The sequence below is a fragment of the Gopherus evgoodei genome, chromosome 3, assembly GCF_007399415.2.
Source record: "Gopherus evgoodei ecotype Sinaloan lineage chromosome 3, rGopEvg1_v1.p, whole genome shotgun sequence".
Classification (NCBI taxonomy): Eukaryota; Metazoa; Chordata; order Testudines; family Testudinidae; genus Gopherus; species Gopherus evgoodei.
In genome coordinates this window covers 192,078,627-192,096,853 of record NC_044324.1, presented here as the reverse complement: position 1 = coordinate 192,096,853, position 18,227 = coordinate 192,078,627, and the positions used below count along the sequence as shown (strand labels likewise).

General features: G+C 41.5%; 1 protein-coding gene across 3 annotated transcripts in view; it reads right to left on the bottom strand.

Moving 5' to 3' along the window:
* The window catches only part of ASB3 (ankyrin repeat and SOCS box containing 3), a 117,347-nt gene that overhangs the window by 21,973 nt on the left and 77,147 nt on the right, over nucleotides 1-18,227 (bottom strand). For all 3 annotated transcript variants that reach the window (XM_030557734.1, XM_030557736.1, XM_030557735.1), the window contains 4 exons: nucleotides 17,990-18,102; nucleotides 17,271-17,406; nucleotides 12,853-13,030; nucleotides 9,797-9,994 (listed from right to left, as the gene is read on the bottom strand). In XM_030557734.1, the coding sequence (XP_030413594.1) occupies nucleotides 9,797-9,994; nucleotides 12,853-13,030; nucleotides 17,271-17,406; nucleotides 17,990-18,102 (625 nt within the window). The remainder of the gene's footprint in view (nucleotides 1-9,796; nucleotides 9,995-12,852; nucleotides 13,031-17,270; nucleotides 17,407-17,989; nucleotides 18,103-18,227) is intronic.

Here is an 18,227-nt window from a genome sequence, read left to right as displayed (position 1 = left end):
GCATTTTTGTTCCTGAAAATGTTTAAAAAAGAAACTGAATTCAATTATACGTCTACCTCGATATAACACGACCCGATATAACACTAATTCAAATATAACATGGTAAAGCAGTGCTCTGGGGGGGCAGGGCTGCGCAATCCAGCGGATCAAAGCAAGTTCGATATAACGTGGTTTCACCTATAACGTGGTAAGCTTTTTTGGCTCCCGAGGACAGCATTATATCAAGGTAGAGGTGTATATTCACAATAATTTTTAGTTTAAGTAATGTTTGCAAAAGATGCTGATCAAATTAAGCCTTCTAATTATCCACAGGACAGCAGAAGCCAAGGAAGCAACAGGTCAAGCTTTCTTATACTTACAGCCCTGCAAATCTGCAGATATCTGCTTCATATCCTATGGATGTGGATATCGGCGGACCATGTTTGTAGATTGTGGATGGATGTGGTTCCAAATTTTGTATCTAGAACCCTTCAAATCTGCAGATATCCGTGGATCATGTTTGTGGATCAGAGGCAGATACAAATATTTATCAACGCAAGGCTCTACTCATACTGTCCTGATAGTATGCTTCAAACCAGCTGTGTATAGATTACCTAGATGCAGCAAGGTTGTTCTCCTCTCAATCCCTAGACTCTCTACTGAGACTAACAATTAATAACAGTTTACTGGTGTCATCTCTCCAACACCAGACAAGTACTGAACGGAACTTCACATTTTCACATATTCGTTCACACTTAAATTGGTAACCTAGAAGTGAAAGCCTGTGTCTTCCATGTCTCTGTTATAAGAAAACAGGATATAAACTTCATTAGACTTCCCTTTAATATATTAAATGTATTCACTTTTATAGCAATGTATATAACATTTTGATCAAAATGCTCCCCATTCTGAGAATCCTGGAAATATCCTGAAATTCACAGAATCATAGAAGTGTAATGCTGGAAGGGACCTTGAGAGGTCATCTAGTGAGTCCATCCCCTGTGCTGAGGCAGGATTAAGTAGACCTAGACCATACTTGGCAGGTATTTGTCTAGCCTGTTTTTAAAAACCTCTATTGACAGGGATTCCACAATCTCTTTAGGTAACCTGTTCCAATGATTAACTATCCTTATAGTTAAACTGTTTTTCTTAATATCTAACCTGAATCTTCTATACTGAAAACTAGGTTGATTACTTCTCCTACACTCAGTGGACATGGAAATCAGCTGATCAGCTTCCACTTTTACATATTTGAAAACTGCGTTCAGGCTCCCCTCCCTCCGCCTCCCCTGCCTTCTCTTCTCTAGACTAAACATGCCCAATTCTTTCAATCTTTCCTCATAAGTCAAGTTTTCTAAATCTTATCATCACTTCTGTTGTTCTCCCCTGGAATCTCTCCAATTTATTCATATCTTTCTTAAAATGTGATGCGCAAAACTGGATACAATACTCAGCTAAGGCCTCACCAGTGTTCATTAAAATAGAACAATTATCTCCCACATTTTACATACGATGCTCCTGCTAATACATCATAGATGACATTTGCTGTTTTTACTGCAGCATCACACTGTTGACTCTCATCCAATTTGTCATCTGCTATAACAACCCCCAGATCCTTTTCTGCAGTACTAATACATAGCCAGTTACTTCCTATTTTTTATTTGTGCATTTGATTTTTTTTCTTCTTAAGTGCAGTACTTTGCCTTTGTCTTTATTGAATTTCATCTTGTTGATTTCAGACCAATTCTCCAATTTACCAAGAGTATTAGAATTCTAATACTCTCCTCCAAAGTGCTAGCAACTGCTCCGAGCTTGGGGACAGCCTCATATTTTTCACTCCATCATCCAAGTCGTTAATTACATTTTTGAACAGTACCAGACCCAAGACAAACCCCTGTGGGATCCCACTTGCTATGACCTCCCAGTTTGTCAGTGAACCATTAATAATTATTCTTAGCATGGTTTTTCAACCAGTTGTGCACCCACCTTACAGTAATTTCATCTAGACGATATTTCTCTAGTTTGCTTAAGAAATGTCATGCAGGATATGTCAAAAGCTTTACTAAAGTCCAGATAACTCATATCTACTGCTTCCCACTATCAAGTAGGCTAGTTATCCTGTCAAAGAGGGAAATTACGGTAGGTTGGTTTGGCAAGATTTATTCTTGACAAATCCTTGCCGGCTATTACTTATTATCCTCCAGGTTTGAACAAACTGATTGTTCAATAATTTTTTCCAATGTCTTTCTGGGTATTGAAGTTAGAGTAATGCAAACAACCAGTTAGCCTATCAACATTTTTAATTAAGGTTTATATTTAGCATGATTTGTGTGAGACACTAAGTTAGCTCCCAACTCTATTAGAGCCATTTAAAAAAGATCTTGCTTTTAATTTGAAAATCTGCTGTCCAGATAAGCTTTGTGGGAAGCAATAAAGACAGGGGCGTATCCAGGCACCAAGGCACCAAGCGCGTGCCTGAGGCAGCAAGCTGTGGGGGCAGCCTGCCGGTCGCCGTGAGGGCGGCAGTCAGGCTGCCTTCGGCAGCATGCCTGCGGGAGGTCCACTGGTCCTGCGGTTTCAGTGGCAATTCTGCGGCGGGTACGCCGAAGGCGCAGGACCAGCAGACCTCCAGCAGGCATGCCGCTGAATCCATGTTACCAGCAGACCTCCCGCAGGCATGCCGCCGAAAGCCGCATGACTGCCATGCTTGGGGCAGGAAAATACATAGAGCCACCCCTGAATAAAGAAAACAGTTGTATTGGAATGCTGAAATGCTGCCACCCAAGATCTCACAACTAAGAGCCATTTTTTTCTATACTGGATTTTAATCAAGACTTTGCAGGCTAAAAAACCTGTGCAAATATTCACAAGGAGCTGAATCCAAATAGTCTATTCCTCTTACATAGCTATTTAGATTCCTTTGATTCATTTAAAAGATAAAAAAGGTGACAATCATTAGTTTTTCTTTGCCTTCATTGCAATTATCAGCAAGATATATTTTAACATCTGTGTAATTAGTCTTTATTAATGATACTGTGATAGTGAATGATGATATAACCAAGCATTCGTGTGTTGGTTGCACATGTGGCCTTTAGTTAATAATTTGATTACAGAATGTGGCTTCTATGAGGCAGTTTGGAATTTAATCCTCTGCTGCCTGTCTCATTTGTAGCAACATTTTTGAGAACCATTAGCAGGGCTGATTCATTTTCTAAAAATTATGTTTATTATACACTAAGAACAGGACAGGACAGAACAGTGAAATGATGCTCATTGATTTTTAAAGACATGGTCTAGGAGGTATGCAGTGAAATTGAATACAATAAACCCTAGGCATTTCTTCACTGCAAACCTTATACATAATTTATAGGAGACATGGCAGAGCACATTCTGGCTATTATCCAGATGTATGATTTCACATGCGCAGTTCAGGAACTGCATGAGTTCCTGCCTCAAGCAATTCAAAATCATTTGCAGCCTGACCAGAGAAACATTAGCTATAATAGGCACAGTCATAGGGACATGCTTTCACTGTTTAAAAAGAAATTATGTCCTTGCTGATTTCCTCCCTTGAAATATGCCCTTTTAGCTGAAGCGGAATAAATTTAAGCCAAATGTTGCTGCAGCATTTTCACTCGGGAAAATTACTAAACTGGCAGGTTATTTATTAAAAGTCTGTACTGCTTCTAGAGACATGGCACATATTGAGAGATTCTTGTGAAGCAATTTTACAATATGTTTAGAGAGGTTTTTTTTTTAAGTTTACTATTCTGTTGAAGAACGTATGTAACACTCAAGAATATTGATGATGAGAGAAATGCATGCACATTATAACTTTCACATATATTATACACACACTAGATGCTTAACGTCATGAAAATTTTAATATTTGAGCATAATTTAGCTAAACATCAATCTGTATAGGATGCATACTCCAATGCCACTATCAAACTGTCAGGGATAACAAATTCTAACATTACTGAAAGCTTCACCATAGAACACTTTTGCCAGTTCCCTACCTATCAAAGGTTACAACCACTCCAGGACCAACATCCTATACAATAAGAGAACTTTGCAGGTAATCACCAAATTACCTCTTTCAGAATCTGAGACAACAAATGTGTCTTCTGTAGTGTGGATACAGCTCATCTGATAGTAGGCATCAGGAAATGATAATAGAGAGCCATGTATTTTATACTCTGGTAATTTAGGAACTGAATAAACTGTACAAATAATTTGATTAATTTGATTTTGTCTTGCTTTAAATATCCTGTACATGGTACTTCATGAATGATCAAAATCACATTCAGTCTTCATCATTATCTTTGCCTTAAAATAATAACCAAAGGCGAAATAGCTCCATGGTAACTTTGGAATCAGTACTCAAGGAAGCAACACCTTCCCTTAGCAAATGACAACAGCAGTAAATTAAAAAGAAACATTTAGAAGCGGCTTAAAAAACAAAGGGGACTTTTCCTTAAGGATCTGTATTTGAATTTGATTTGGGTAGATTGCTACATTTTGTTCATGCGGCTTTATGTGGAAAAAAAGGAGTTGTAAGGTCCCTTTATAATATGACATTACAACATATAATATATATAGCAGATTATGAAAAACTAACATTTAAAAATAAGGGGAACATGGAAGGGGAAAAGAGGACTGGTTGGAAAAAAGCAATGAGAGAAAAACAGAGGAAAGAAGGAAGCAAAGTAAGGCCTGGTCTACACTACGCGTTTATACTGATTTTAGCAGTGTTAAACCGATTTAACGCTGCACCTGTCCACACAACGAGGGCCTTTATATCGATATAAAGGGCTCTTTAAACTGGTTTCTGTACTCCTCCCTGACGAGAGGAGTAGTGCTGAAATTGGTATTACCATAACGGATTAGGGTTAGTGTGGCCACAAATCAACGGTATTGGCCTCAGGGCGGTATCCCACAGTGCACCATTGTGACTGCTCTGGACAGCAATCTGAACTTGGATGCACTGGCCAGGTAGACAGGAAAAGCCGCACGAACTTTTGAATTTCATTTCCTGTTTGCCCAGCGTGGAGCTCTGATCAGCACGAGTGGCAATGCAGTCCCAAATCCAAAAAGAGCTCCAGCATGGACTGTACAGGAGATACTGGATCTGATCACTGTATGGAGAGGCAAATCTGTTCTGTCAGAGCTCCATTCCAGAAGAAGAAATGCCAAAGCATTTGAAAAAATCTCCAGACAGAGGCCCCAGCAGGGACTCAGCATAGTGCTGCATGACAAGGGTAACAGAAAGCCAAAGAATCAAGTGGACGCTCATGGAGGGAAAGAGGGGGTACTGAGGACTCCAGATATCCCACGTCCCTGCAGTCTCCAAAAAGAATTTGCATTATTGGCTGAGCTCCAAATGCCAATAGGGTCAAATACATTGTCCAGGGTGGTTCAGGATATAGTTCGTCAATTTATCCCCCTCTCCCCCACCCCCCCGTGAAAGAAAAGGGAAAAAAATCGATTCTTGACTTTTTTATATGTCACCCTATGTCTACTGCATGCTGCTGGTAGACACGGTGCTGGGGCAATGAACAGCAGCACCCTCTCGCCTCCCCTCCTTGGTGGCAGACGGTACAATATGACTGCTATCCATCGTCATCATCAGCCCGTGAGTGCTCCTGGCTGGCCTCAGGTGAGGTCGGCCGGGGGCGCCTGGGTAAAAACAGGAATGACTCCCGGTCATTCCCAATAGATGGTACAGAATGGCTGGTAACTGTCTTCATCATAGCAACTGGGGACTGAGTTCCATCAGCCCTCTCCTTTTATGTCTAAAGAAAAGATTCTGTACTGCCTGGACTATCATAGCAGCGGGATGCTAGGCTCCTCTCCCCCACACCGTTTAATGTCCTGCCTGGACTATCATAGCAGCTGGAGGTTGCCTCCCCCTCATTTTATCTCACTAATAAGTCAGTGTTTCTTATTCCTGCATTCTTTATTACTTCATCACACAAATGAGGGGGACACTGCAATGGTAGCCCAGGAGGGTTGGGGGAGCAGGGAAGCAATGGGTGGGGTTGTTGCAGGGGCACCCCCTAGAATGGCATGTAGCTCATCATTTCTGCGGGATCTGACACGGAGCAGCTGTGCTCTCTGGTACACTGGCTCTCTAGCACACTTGCCTCATATTCTAGGCAGGACTGATTCTATTTTTAGATAAACCATAAAGGAGGGAATGACCCGGGGGGATCATTCCCATTTTTGTCTTTGCACCCCTGGCCGACCTCAGCCAGGAGCACCCATGACAGCAGCAGACGGTACAGAACAACTGATAACCATCATCTCATCACCAATTTACAGTGGCATGGCAGACAGTACAGAACAACTGATAACCATCTCTGCTATCTTGCAAAGGCAAATGAATGCTGCTGTGTAGTGCTGCAGTACCGCCTTTGTCAGCGGCATCCAGTACACATACGGTGACAGTGACAAAAGGCAAAACGGACTCCATGGTTGCCATGCTATGGCGTCTGCCAGGGCAATCCAGGGAAAAAGGGCGCAAAATGATTGTCTGCTGTTGCTTTCCCAGAGGAAGGAATGAGTGACGACATTTACCCAGAATCACTCGCGACACTATTTTTGCACCATCATGCATTGGGATCTCAACCCAGAATTCCAATGGGCGGGGAAGACTGAGGGAACTATGGGATAGCTACGGGATAGCTACCCACAGTGCAACGCTCCAGAAATCGACGCTAGCCTCAGTACATGGACGCACACCACCGAATTAATGTGCTTAGTGTGGCCGCGTGCACTTGACTTTATACAATCTGTTTTACAAAACCGGTTTATGTAAAATCGGAATAATCCTGTAGTGTAGACATACCCTAAGAGACAAAGAAGGAAGAAAGGAAAGGTAGACAAGAAAAAAAATCTCAAGGGCACAATCATGACTCTAGTGACATGTCCATGCAGAGGAGCAAGGAGGTGTAAAGTGTCCACTTTCTCTCCTGTATGATCTATCTGTATTGCCATAGCAGTAAGAGTGGGCAGAACTTTTGACTTCATCTGCCCAATGCTTTACCCAGCACAGCTGAACCAACATAGAAGTGGAAGTACCAGTAATGTGTGTCATTTATAGGGTTGGCATAAATTACTTGCCACTCAGATCAAGTGGGGAATGGGAGATCAGACTGTGACTCAGAGTCATAATTTGGTTCCTGGTCTGTTCCTTGAGCAGCACAACTACATGCTGCCCTTTACTCGGGATTTGTGGCAAAGCCACAATACAGCCCTAAGTGAAAAATAAAATAAAGGAAATACAAACTGAGAGGGATGGCAAAAAAAATAAATAAATAAAAAAAACAACCTTAGGGGAAAGCTGAGACAAGGAAGAAAAGAGGTTCTGGCACATGAAACACACTTTCTCCACAGAACACCAATTATACTGAACAGGTTTTAATTTCTCCCAACTGCTAATCAGACAAGATGGTTTCACAGGAGACAGTCTTCAAATATGCTATATGGAATTAGAAGGGTTTTTAAAATTCAGACATGGACCCTTAGAAGATTCTCTATGTGCTCAGAAAATTCAAAGTAATTAATGTGATCGAGTCAGGGTGGAGCGATTTAAATCAAGCCAATTTAAATCCATGGGTTTTTTAAATTAAGCAATCTAAATCGTAATTTAAACTATGTGAGGCTTTGTAAAACTACTTTGAAAATCTGTGCTATTGCAACTTTAGATTAAAATTTATAAGGAACAAAATTCCTGTATTCTCAACCCCCAAAACATGTCAATACTGGTATGGTATCTCATTTGAATTTTACAAAACTGCCACAGATGAAAAAAAAATTAAATTCAGGTCCTGATCCTGCAAACACTTCAACAGGCACATAACTTTACTCACATGAACAGTTCCACTGACTTATATGGGACTACTCATCTGCTTCTAGTTATGCATATACATAAGTGTCTGCAGCACCAGAGGCTGACATTGGATCAGAAAAAAATGAAGTTATTTAAACTTCAAATACATTAACGAAGTTTTTATGATTTATTTTTATACACACAGTCTAATATTTTCAAACATAGGCGCCTAAAAATAAGGCTCCTCCACCAATATTTACTCCTGGGAGAATTGTGCATCACTGCACGCACACGTATAGTTCATGTGCTGCACATATTTTTTTTGTCCGCTGAAAAAATTTCTGCCGGACATTTGCTGCAGTTACACCTTTTGCCCTATCAGGACAGGGCAAGAAATCAGAATGAGGAGATGAAAGCACTGAATGCACAAAATGAAGACAGCACCAAAAAGTGGTGCTATTTGGATCAACTAAGTGATGCATTTTTTAAAATTAGAGATAAGCCAAATTCTTTGCTCCCATTACTTCCTTGACTTCAGTGGCACTGTGCCAGGAAATAATTTAACCCTGTATTAAAGAGTCATTCTTCTGTTAGAATGTGATTTTTAAGTAGATCTAATTTAATAGCCTAAACAATTTCCCTTTAAAAAAACCACATTAGCCACACAACATTACTATGCATAATATTGCTGTGATATACAGTACATAAAAAACAAGTTAAATTGCATTCTGTCAAAGTATTAAATTAATAATAAATGTAGTTATTGCAAAAATAATTTGCACATGTTTATCAAATATTATTCTCCAACATGTGCAAGTACTGAATATTTCTATCATTCTAATGCCTAGTCCAATATCAGATCCATTAAGATATCTGTATTTAGTATCCCAATTTAAATCTATCATATCTATATACCTTTTGTAAAACACAGCTCACAATAACATGTGAAGCTCAGAGTTCGCAAGAAGTGTCTTGGGGGCTAATCCTGCACCATTATTTTCACTGGTATCTAGATTTGGTTCAGTGTGTAACAGATCTTCTCTAAGGACAAGTTTTGGGAGGAGGGAATAATAGACACACAATAATGAGATAATTATCATGTTTATTTTACTTTTCAAAGGTCCCACAAACCCAACTATATACAGAATTAGGTGGAAGAAGAGATTTACCAATTTTATTAATAAAATTAATAACTACAAAATAGTGAACTGAAGGGAAGAAGGGAGTCCTACCTCATGAATATACTTTCAGTATCAAGTAAATTAAGTTAAAATGTGAATAACAGTAGTTACATTTTACAATTTTCCTCTGTTGTATCAAACAACCATTTGTTGAGCACCAACAGCATGTGTCATATACATTGTATAGAACAAATGGGACATAGTGATCATGATCTCAAGGGATTTATAATCTACAGTTAAGTATAAATTCTTAGGTAGTTCACAACAGCTGTAACATACAGAAGCTCTGCTTTCAGGGTATGGGACAGTCTTGTCCTAGGAACACTGGGATTTGGAGGAGGAGGGGGCACTTGTCTAAAACAATTTTATGTTGCTATTTTTTTACACAAAAGACTGGCATGCAGAGAAAGTAAAATAGTATTTTCCAAGAACTCAATCTTACTGAAAAGAATCTAGCTAATTAAGAATCTGTTTGATTCAATTACAGCATCATGTCAAGTTCCCAGAAGACTGAGATGGTTGATAAGGCCTTTTGAAAGCCAGGAAACTAGACTGCAATTATGTTTTACAAGACTCCTTTTCAAAGAACAGAGCTTCCCAAAGGAGATTTTAGCAAGGTTCTTTAGCTCATGTATGTGACCCATAACTAGTGCACTATAGAGGTATTTAAGGTTTACACTGTTGTCTCAAGAATTGAGAAGGGAAAAAAAAACATATATATTTTAAAAAGTAAGCCTGAGATAAAGAGAAGTATAGTTAACCTATGACAAATGAAAAACCACTAGAGATATATCATACATACTTCTTTTGGAAAACCATGCACATAGGTGATATGCAGCCAAAGATTAGGCACTTCTGAGCATCTGGGCTATAGCCTTCTTTAAGTAACATTTCCAAGCACTCTTCATTACCACCATAAACTGCTGAATAGACAGGGCTCACTTTGTCTTTTCCTGTGTCACAGGTCCGATCAGTAACTGGTATTAGCAATCCCAATAAGCTATAACATATAAAACTATGTTTATTGTGGAGTCTTTTTACATATATGGAAAAATTAGATACTATTTTTCCTGGCTATTTTTTCCATGGACATTATTGTTTAAAACAAAATCACACATGAAACGTAATCACATCCTTTTAATTAAATAAATACGTAAAAAAACCCCATTCATAATAGCAGACATTTTGACATAAAAAACTTCTAACATGCTTAAGCATATGGAACTGTTAATATCATCAATGCAAAACTATCTGCAAATTTAAATTGAAATAATCTTCTAAATCTTTTATGATTTGTTATTCAAAATTAGCTGGAATTGATGTATTTGTAATATCTCAGATTCTAATTAGTTTTAGTCAGAGATTGGTTTACACTGATATAGAGATATGTCTGTTCTGCAAAGTTTGGATCTAGACTTTTACAAAGTAGTAGGAATGGGTGTTCAGATCTGGGAGTTTGGTTTAACAAACTGTAGACAAAGGGGATGTCTTCTCTGTTAGAATTCAGCCTCAATGTTGGGAGTGGTGGGAAAATTTGGTGTTACACTCTGTACTTTGGACCCATATCCTTCTTGATTAATGAAGATCAGTAAGGAAGTAGTGGGTCCTTTGCAGATGGAAATTGTCAAAGCTTCTCTTAGGCCATGGCTACACTGGCACTTTACAGCGCTGCAACTTTCGCACTCAGGGGTGTGAAAAAACACCCCCCTGAGCGCTGCAAGATACAGTGCTGTAAAGCCTCAGTGTAATCAGCGCTGCAAGCTACACCCGTAAGGGATGTGGTTTACGTGCAGCGCTGGGAGAGCTCTCTCCCAGCGCTGGCACTCTGACTACACTCACATTTCACGGCAGCGCTTTGAAATTTCAAGTGTAGCCATATCCTTAGAGAAACCAGCCTGCCTGTTGCTCTGAAGGAAGTATTAACACAGCCTTTGCTCAAGGAGCCATGCCTTGACAATCTTGCCAATTCACCTCCCATTTTTGAGAAAGACAGTAGCTGTGGCAAGACATTTCTCACACTATCTAGATTCCTCTGAAACATCTTTTCCCTTATCAGTTTGAACACAGAAATTTCACTAGTCATGCTGGTCAATGACCTCCTCCTGGTAATGGATGAAGATCAAGCCCCCATACAGGTATTATTACATTCTACTGATTGTGAAATGCTGTTGACTCATCTGCAAACATTGGTGGGAGAGGAGAGTTCTGCTCCTCTGTAGCTTTGTTTTCCTTTTCCCTAGGTTGCACCACATAATTATGGGCACTTCCTCCTTTTCCCAAAGGGCTCTCAAGTGCAGGTTACTGCAGGATGTCATGCTGACATCTCTCCTCCCCACCCAAACCAGATGTATATGGGCATGCAGTGTTTTCAGTATACTGATGACAACCAAATGTATGTGTCTATCTCAGTGATTTTCAAACTTTTTGTGTCGATGACCCCTTTCACAGGGCAAGCGTCTGAGTGTGACCTCCCCCTTTACTTTAAAAACTGGGGGTTGATTTAATTTAATGGGAGCTGGGAGCTGTCAGCCCCATGAAGTTGATAGCTCATGACTGCCATGTACCCACCCTGAGGGGTCATGACCCCGTTTGAGAACCCCTCATCTATGAGATCCCAGACAATGAGGTTTCCTCAGCCAATGCTTTCTTGAGGTTAGGGAATGGATGAGAGTGAGCTGGCTGAAGCTCAGTCCAAACAAGGCTCAGGTGATGGTGGCTTGGATGAAGCAGCTGGAGGACATGGCAGAGGCAATATTAGCCCATTTGACTGGGGGTTTCTGCCACTGGTCACCAGAGCATGACACTTGAAGCTGTTAGATGCCCCACAGAAACTGTTAGACAGCTATAACCAGGCTGGCTAGGAAGTTACATCCTTTATTTCACAAATGAACCTTGTCACTGTTTTCCATGCTTCCCCCACCCCCTAAGATGCATTCTACATGGGTCTACACCTTAAAATCATTCACAGACTGAAGCTGGTGCAGAGTGCAGCAGCTCATTTACTGAGTAGGGCATCTGGAAACATGTGACATCAATGCTCCAGGAACTGTGCTGGCTCTTCAGGTGGAGTTTAAGGTGTTGATCATGAGCTATAGAGCCTTAAATGGTCTGGAATGTGAGAATGTGATATACAGCCAAAACTACGCTCAGTGGAGCCACTCTAGCTGGATCCCCCGTTTATAAAAGAGATGGGGACTACTGGCAGAGGGATCTCTGTGAGAACCTAGAGGTCTGAAACTTCTAGCCTCCCACTCCCTGCTGTGAAATACCTCAAATTTCATTACCTACTCTACTGCAAAAGCCAATTTTTTTTTAATTATTTTGTTTTGCTGTTTGGGGGAGGGGGTGGAGCTATGTTCTTGGATGAAATAAATGGACTGTTCTGCTGCTTTGATTTACTGGCTCATTTAGTTATTCGTTATTTGTATAGGATTATTTTTGCTGCTGTATGATTATCATTTAAAACTGTATTTCTAACTAAGGGCTCCTAAAGAGTTTTGGACAAGAATATTTTATCATTATTTACACCTAAAACATAAAATAAACAAAACAGTAATATGCTTATCAGGTGAGCAGATGTCTAATCGTGCAGCCCCTCTCTCTGTGGGACATCCACTGACTTAAATGGGAGTTGGAGCAGACTCCAATGCAAAATGTCTGCTTACTTCAAGAGAGTTCCACATGGACAAGAGCTGCAGGGTCAGGCTTTGAAACTGTAATGTGAAGAGAATAAGAAATTCTAAACTGAAAAACAAGAGTCCATAACTCATTATTTCCCTTCCATTTATAGCTGAGAATTCTTATTCTTGATTACCATTTAGCAAGCAGAATTGTTTATTAGATTTTTATATCACCTACTTGCTATGGCCCATTTGGGCTGCTGCATGGATAGGCAACTGCCATTCCTCCTCATTACAGTAGAGATTTGGATTGGCCCCTTTCGATAACAATAGGTCCACACACTCGGCATGGCCTTCCTGTGCAGCAATGAATAATGGAGTGGCTTTGTCCTTGGCTTGACAATTGACATTTGCACCTAACACAGAATAAAACATATAATATGATGCCTGATTATCATAACAGAGCAAAACCACAAAAATGAATAAACAAATTACAGCATTAATTAGGCACTGGCTTTCACAAAATTGCTTCATCATTCAGAAGTTTTCTCACAGGTATTAAAGAAAAAACTGTTACCTACCTTTCGTAACGGTTGTTCTTTGAGATGTGTTGCTCATATCCATTCCACTGTAGGTGTGCGTATGCTCACATGTGCAGTCATTGGAGACTTTTGCCTTAGCAGTACCTGTAGGGACAGGTGTGGCAACCTCTAGAGTGCCGCACTCATGGCATTGTATATCAGGGACTGCCGGCCCTGCGCCCTCTCAGTTCCTTCTTGATAACGGAGGGGCAGGAGGGCAGGTAATGGGATGGAGACCCTCCAGGAGAGAAACAGGAGGGAGCAGGATGACCATGCTGTCATGGGATGGGCGAAGACCAACCTGCCTTGAAATGGCCACCAGGTGTACCTAGACCGAAAACAGCAACAGATCCTGGAGCTTAAGGTGCAGCAAATAGTCCAGGATGTCCTGCAGTGGGGCCTCTTCTGCACAAATGTGCTGACCTGAGGCCCATCACAAGAACAGTTTCTACTTTGCCATGTAGGTAGCCCTGGTGGAAGGTTTCCTGCTGCCCAGCAGGATCTGCTGGAAACAGCAGAACACCGCCATTTTTTCCCACTTAGCCACACAGTAGGCAGGTCATCAAGTGCAGTGCCACCAGATCCGGATGCAGTAGATTGCCATGGTTCTGGGACAGCGAATCCGGCCGAAGAGGTAGCTGCAGCGAGGTGGCTGCCGAAAGACTCAGTAACATGCCAAACCAGTGTTGATGAGGCCAAACTGGGACTATGAGGATGACTGTCGCTTTGTCTTGCTTCACCTTTAGCAGGACTTTGTGGATTAATGGTATCAGCAGAAAGGCGTCCATCAGCGCTCCCTACCACGGGATCAGGAAGGCATCTGACAGGGAGCCCACAGAATCATAGAATATCAGGGTTGGAAGGAAACTCAAGAGGTCATCTAGTCCAACTCCCTGCTCAAAGCAGGACCAATCCCCAGATTTTTAACCCAGTCCCCTAAATGGCCCCCTCAAGGACTGAACTCACAACCCTGGGTTTAGCAGGCCAATGCTCAAACCACTGAGCTATCCCTCCCCCTTGTCCAGCAGAGAACAGAACATGTGGAACTTCCTGCTCTGCTAGGATGCAAACAGGTCCACCGGGGGAGTCCCACACTTGCAGAAGTTTAGGCCGACCACCTCCAGATGGAGTGACCATTTGCGGTGAGACAAGAAGGCCTTGCTGAGGCAATCTACCAGGACACTCTTGGTTCCGGGCAGGTGGGTAGTCACAGGATGAATAGCATGCTGCACATAAAAGTCCCTGGGGCTGAGTGCTTCCTGACAAAGGTCCAAGACCTGATGCCACCCTGCCTAGTGATGTAATATTTTGTGGCATGATTGTCCATCAGGATCTGCACCACCTTGACTTCCAGGTGGGGCAAGAAAATAAAGCAGGCCAGGCGAACCGGAGCAGCGCCTGATGCTCCCTAAAACCATCTGGAGGTCTAGGTCTGGAGGGGCTCGCCACCGCCTTGTCCTGAAAGGAGGAGGTTGATTGGACAACCGGGGTGGTCTGGCGGTGTCTTCACCTATCAGAGAGGGTGGTCAGCTCCTCACCCACGGCAGCTGCCAGAATGTCCTGCACCACACCCAGTGCCATCATTGCCGTGGGTGCCAACTTTGGCCTGTCTGACGCGGGGATTGAGGGCTGGTGGGAGTGGAGCAATGGCATGGTGGGAATGTCCCACACATTCCAATAAGACCATTGGGTCAGCCACTGGCCCTGCTGCCAGATCAGCGAACAAGGTGGGACTGTGGATGCTTGGGTCTGGCAGCTCACTGTCGTCGCCAGTGACTGGTGCTGGGAATGGTCCAACTGGTGCCAGGAGAAGGGCGAGCGTCGCCGTGCCAGGGAGCAACCTCGAGGTCTCAGCAACAGCAACCAAAGACATGACAAAGACCAGTGCTGGGGAGATCAACGCCTGGGCAAGCTCCGGCGCAAAGACAGGGATCGGTAGCGCGGAGCTGATGACTTGTAGCGGTGAGCCGGAGACCTGGGCTGATGCGGAGATTAAGAACATGGCGACCTAGGGCTCTGTCTTGGCTCCAGGGTCTGGTGGCACTCGCATGTTTTGTGTGAGGCCTTGCTGGCGGGCTTGCCCTCATGAGGAGCCTTAGCCGGTTCCATTGCCACACGCAGTGACAGCTGTAACAGAGGCACTCTTAGTTCTCTAGGTGCTGGGGGCTCAGAGCGTGTCAACTGTGCTGTCGGTTTGGGCCCTTTACCACTCCCTGGAGTCAGCGGCAAATCCTTTCAGGGGGAGGAACTCCCCAGGGGTGAGCCCTTTTGCGAGTCACAACCAGGCATAAAAAGCAGGGCTTGAAACCCAGAAACTGGAGCAAAGTCCCTGCCAGGACAGTATCTAACTAAACACTTAATGAGTACTTAACTAACTAACTAACAAGTGATTAAACTATTTACAGCTAGAAGCACAAGGCTAAGACAGAAGAGAAACCACTGACCGCTTGTGAAGCAAGGGACCGAGGGGCTCCGACTGATCACCACAGGCAGTAAGAAGGAACTGAAAGGGCACAGGACCAGCCACGCCAGATATACCAATGCATGAGCATGGCAATCCAGAGGGCACCACAGCTGGCCCTACAGGCACCACTAAGGCAAAAGTCTCCAACGACTGCAATTGTGGGTGCGCGTGCACATCTACAATGAAATCAACATGAGCAAGCACTCCAAGAAGAATCATATTTACTTTACTAACCTGCTATGTGTTTTCAAATTGCTCATACACTAAAGTGGTTAGAACTAAAGTTCTCAAAGTATTTTTGGTTTTCATTTAACTCTGACAGGAAGAAAACACTGATGTCAAATGCTAGTCCCTTAAATTCTCCTTTAGGGTCACCTGAAACGCTGATGAGGTTACAGAGTGAATGAATGATGTAAAACATTATTTTAAGTTAATCACAAATACAGCAAAAATATGCAATCCCCAGCACAGTGCAAGTAATTAGTACCTAATAAATTAAACAAACTCTAAAATAACATTACACACTGGAGAGCTGAACCACTTTCTTCCATTCAAAGGAAGACATTCCCATTATTCAACATGCCAATAATCCTGCTATGCTGGCAGATTGTTGGGCTTGAATTCTGGTATAGCAGTGCATTATACATTGATAGTAGAAGATACTTAATAAACAGAAACATAAACCACAGCGTTGTTACTTTTATTTACACCTTTACAGATGAATTTTACATTAGGTTTCTTACTCCTACTGTAAAATGAGAGAAAGACTTTGTATGCGACTGGGAAGCACTTGTCACACTGCGCAGTGGAATAGGGCAATACCCGATAAATGACAGATGTTATGGAGAAATTTCAAAGATTTAGTTAATATTTTGTTAGAAATTACTTTCTGTAGATAGTGCCCCACAAGTATTGAGATGCTAGATTTGTTGACCTGTGTGTGAGGTTTTGGTCAAGTTTAGGGTGCTCATCAGTTTAATAGTTATGACTGTTTAATTTTCATTTGATTGTGTGGGAAGGTTAGTGAGAGCATACTATTCAGAGATGCACACCAAGATCTGTTGGTCTGAGATTCTGAAGAAATTACTACTGTAACTTTAGGATCCGATTGTGATACCCTTTATCACGCTGAGTAGTATATTGCTCCTGCAGTAATCCATAGAAATTAATTGGACTTCCCATGTAGTAAATGACTACTCAGTGTGATTAAGGGTTCCACGATCAGACCTTTAATCTTTACCTAGGTTAGGTCTTTATTTATGCCTGGTCTAACTAAACAGTCAGGTCGACCCAACTAAGTCGGTCAGGGGTGTAAAAAAAAATCCTAACTCCCGGTGCACATAGAGCAAAGAGCAAAGTCAATCTAAGAATTCTTCCATCGACCTAGCTACTGCCCTTCGGGGAGGTGGATTACCTATATCACTGTAGCATTTCAGCTGTAGACAAGCACTTATGTTTTATTTCCTGTTTCTTGGTCTGATTCAAGGGAAAGCAAGGCAAGATACTTTCATATGATACTTTTCATGTGATAATTTCATATACTAGTTCATAGCTGATATTTCACTAACATTATAAAAATATTACTAATGCTAAAAGAAAGGTGAAAATTACCATGTGATATAAGTATTCGTAAACTCTCCAGCTTCCCATACTGAGCAGCAATGAACAGAGGTGTGATTCCAAAGTCATCCACACATTCTTTGTTTGCTCCTTTTTCAAGAAGCAATTTTATTATTTCAGTATGTCCCTGAAATAAATATATTTTTGTTTTGTTAGAAAAAGAGAAGTGGAATTGATATGACCCTACTTTTTCATTCTTACTCTGTGTAGATATTCTGCGGTATTCAGAAAGTCTGTGGCAGAATCATCAGATAGGTTTAATTTCATCTTGCACATTTACCCAGCCCAATAAATATAAATAGAATTAAATTAGCATATTGGAACTATAAGTCTGATAAATTTTTATGCTGGATAAAAAATAAAATTCAGAAGAGTCTAGGCTGGCCGCATCTATGATACAATGAAAGTCTTCCCCAAAAAATTAAGTGTATCTTATAACAGATTTACTTCCCAAATATTATATCTGATCACTTCTTAAGTACATGCAGTACTTTTAATATTTAAATAACCATTGCTGCCTAACATCTTCTATCGCTGCTGTAGCATACTATGACATATTCAGAATGATCATTAGCATTTAGACTGCCTTTTCTGCCCAGCCTAACAATCATAAATCATCAGGGTAGGAAGCAAAAACTGTACAACCTGTCATTTTTAAAGGGTAAAACACACTATCTACATGGAAATGAAATAATAAATGTATAGGTTACCTGAAAAGAAGCTTGGTGCAAAGAATTCCATCCAGACCAAGAATGGGATCCATTAATATTTGCTCCATGTTGGAGTAGAAGCTTTATAATTTCTAGATGTCCATTTTCTACAGCTTCAAACAGAGGGGTAAAAAATTACTCTTACCAAAGAGGCAGAAGTGAAGGAACTGGTCAGCTCATTGGTTTAGTCATCAAATTTTCACCTCAGTAGTCAGAACTGTTTTACAGCTCCATAGAC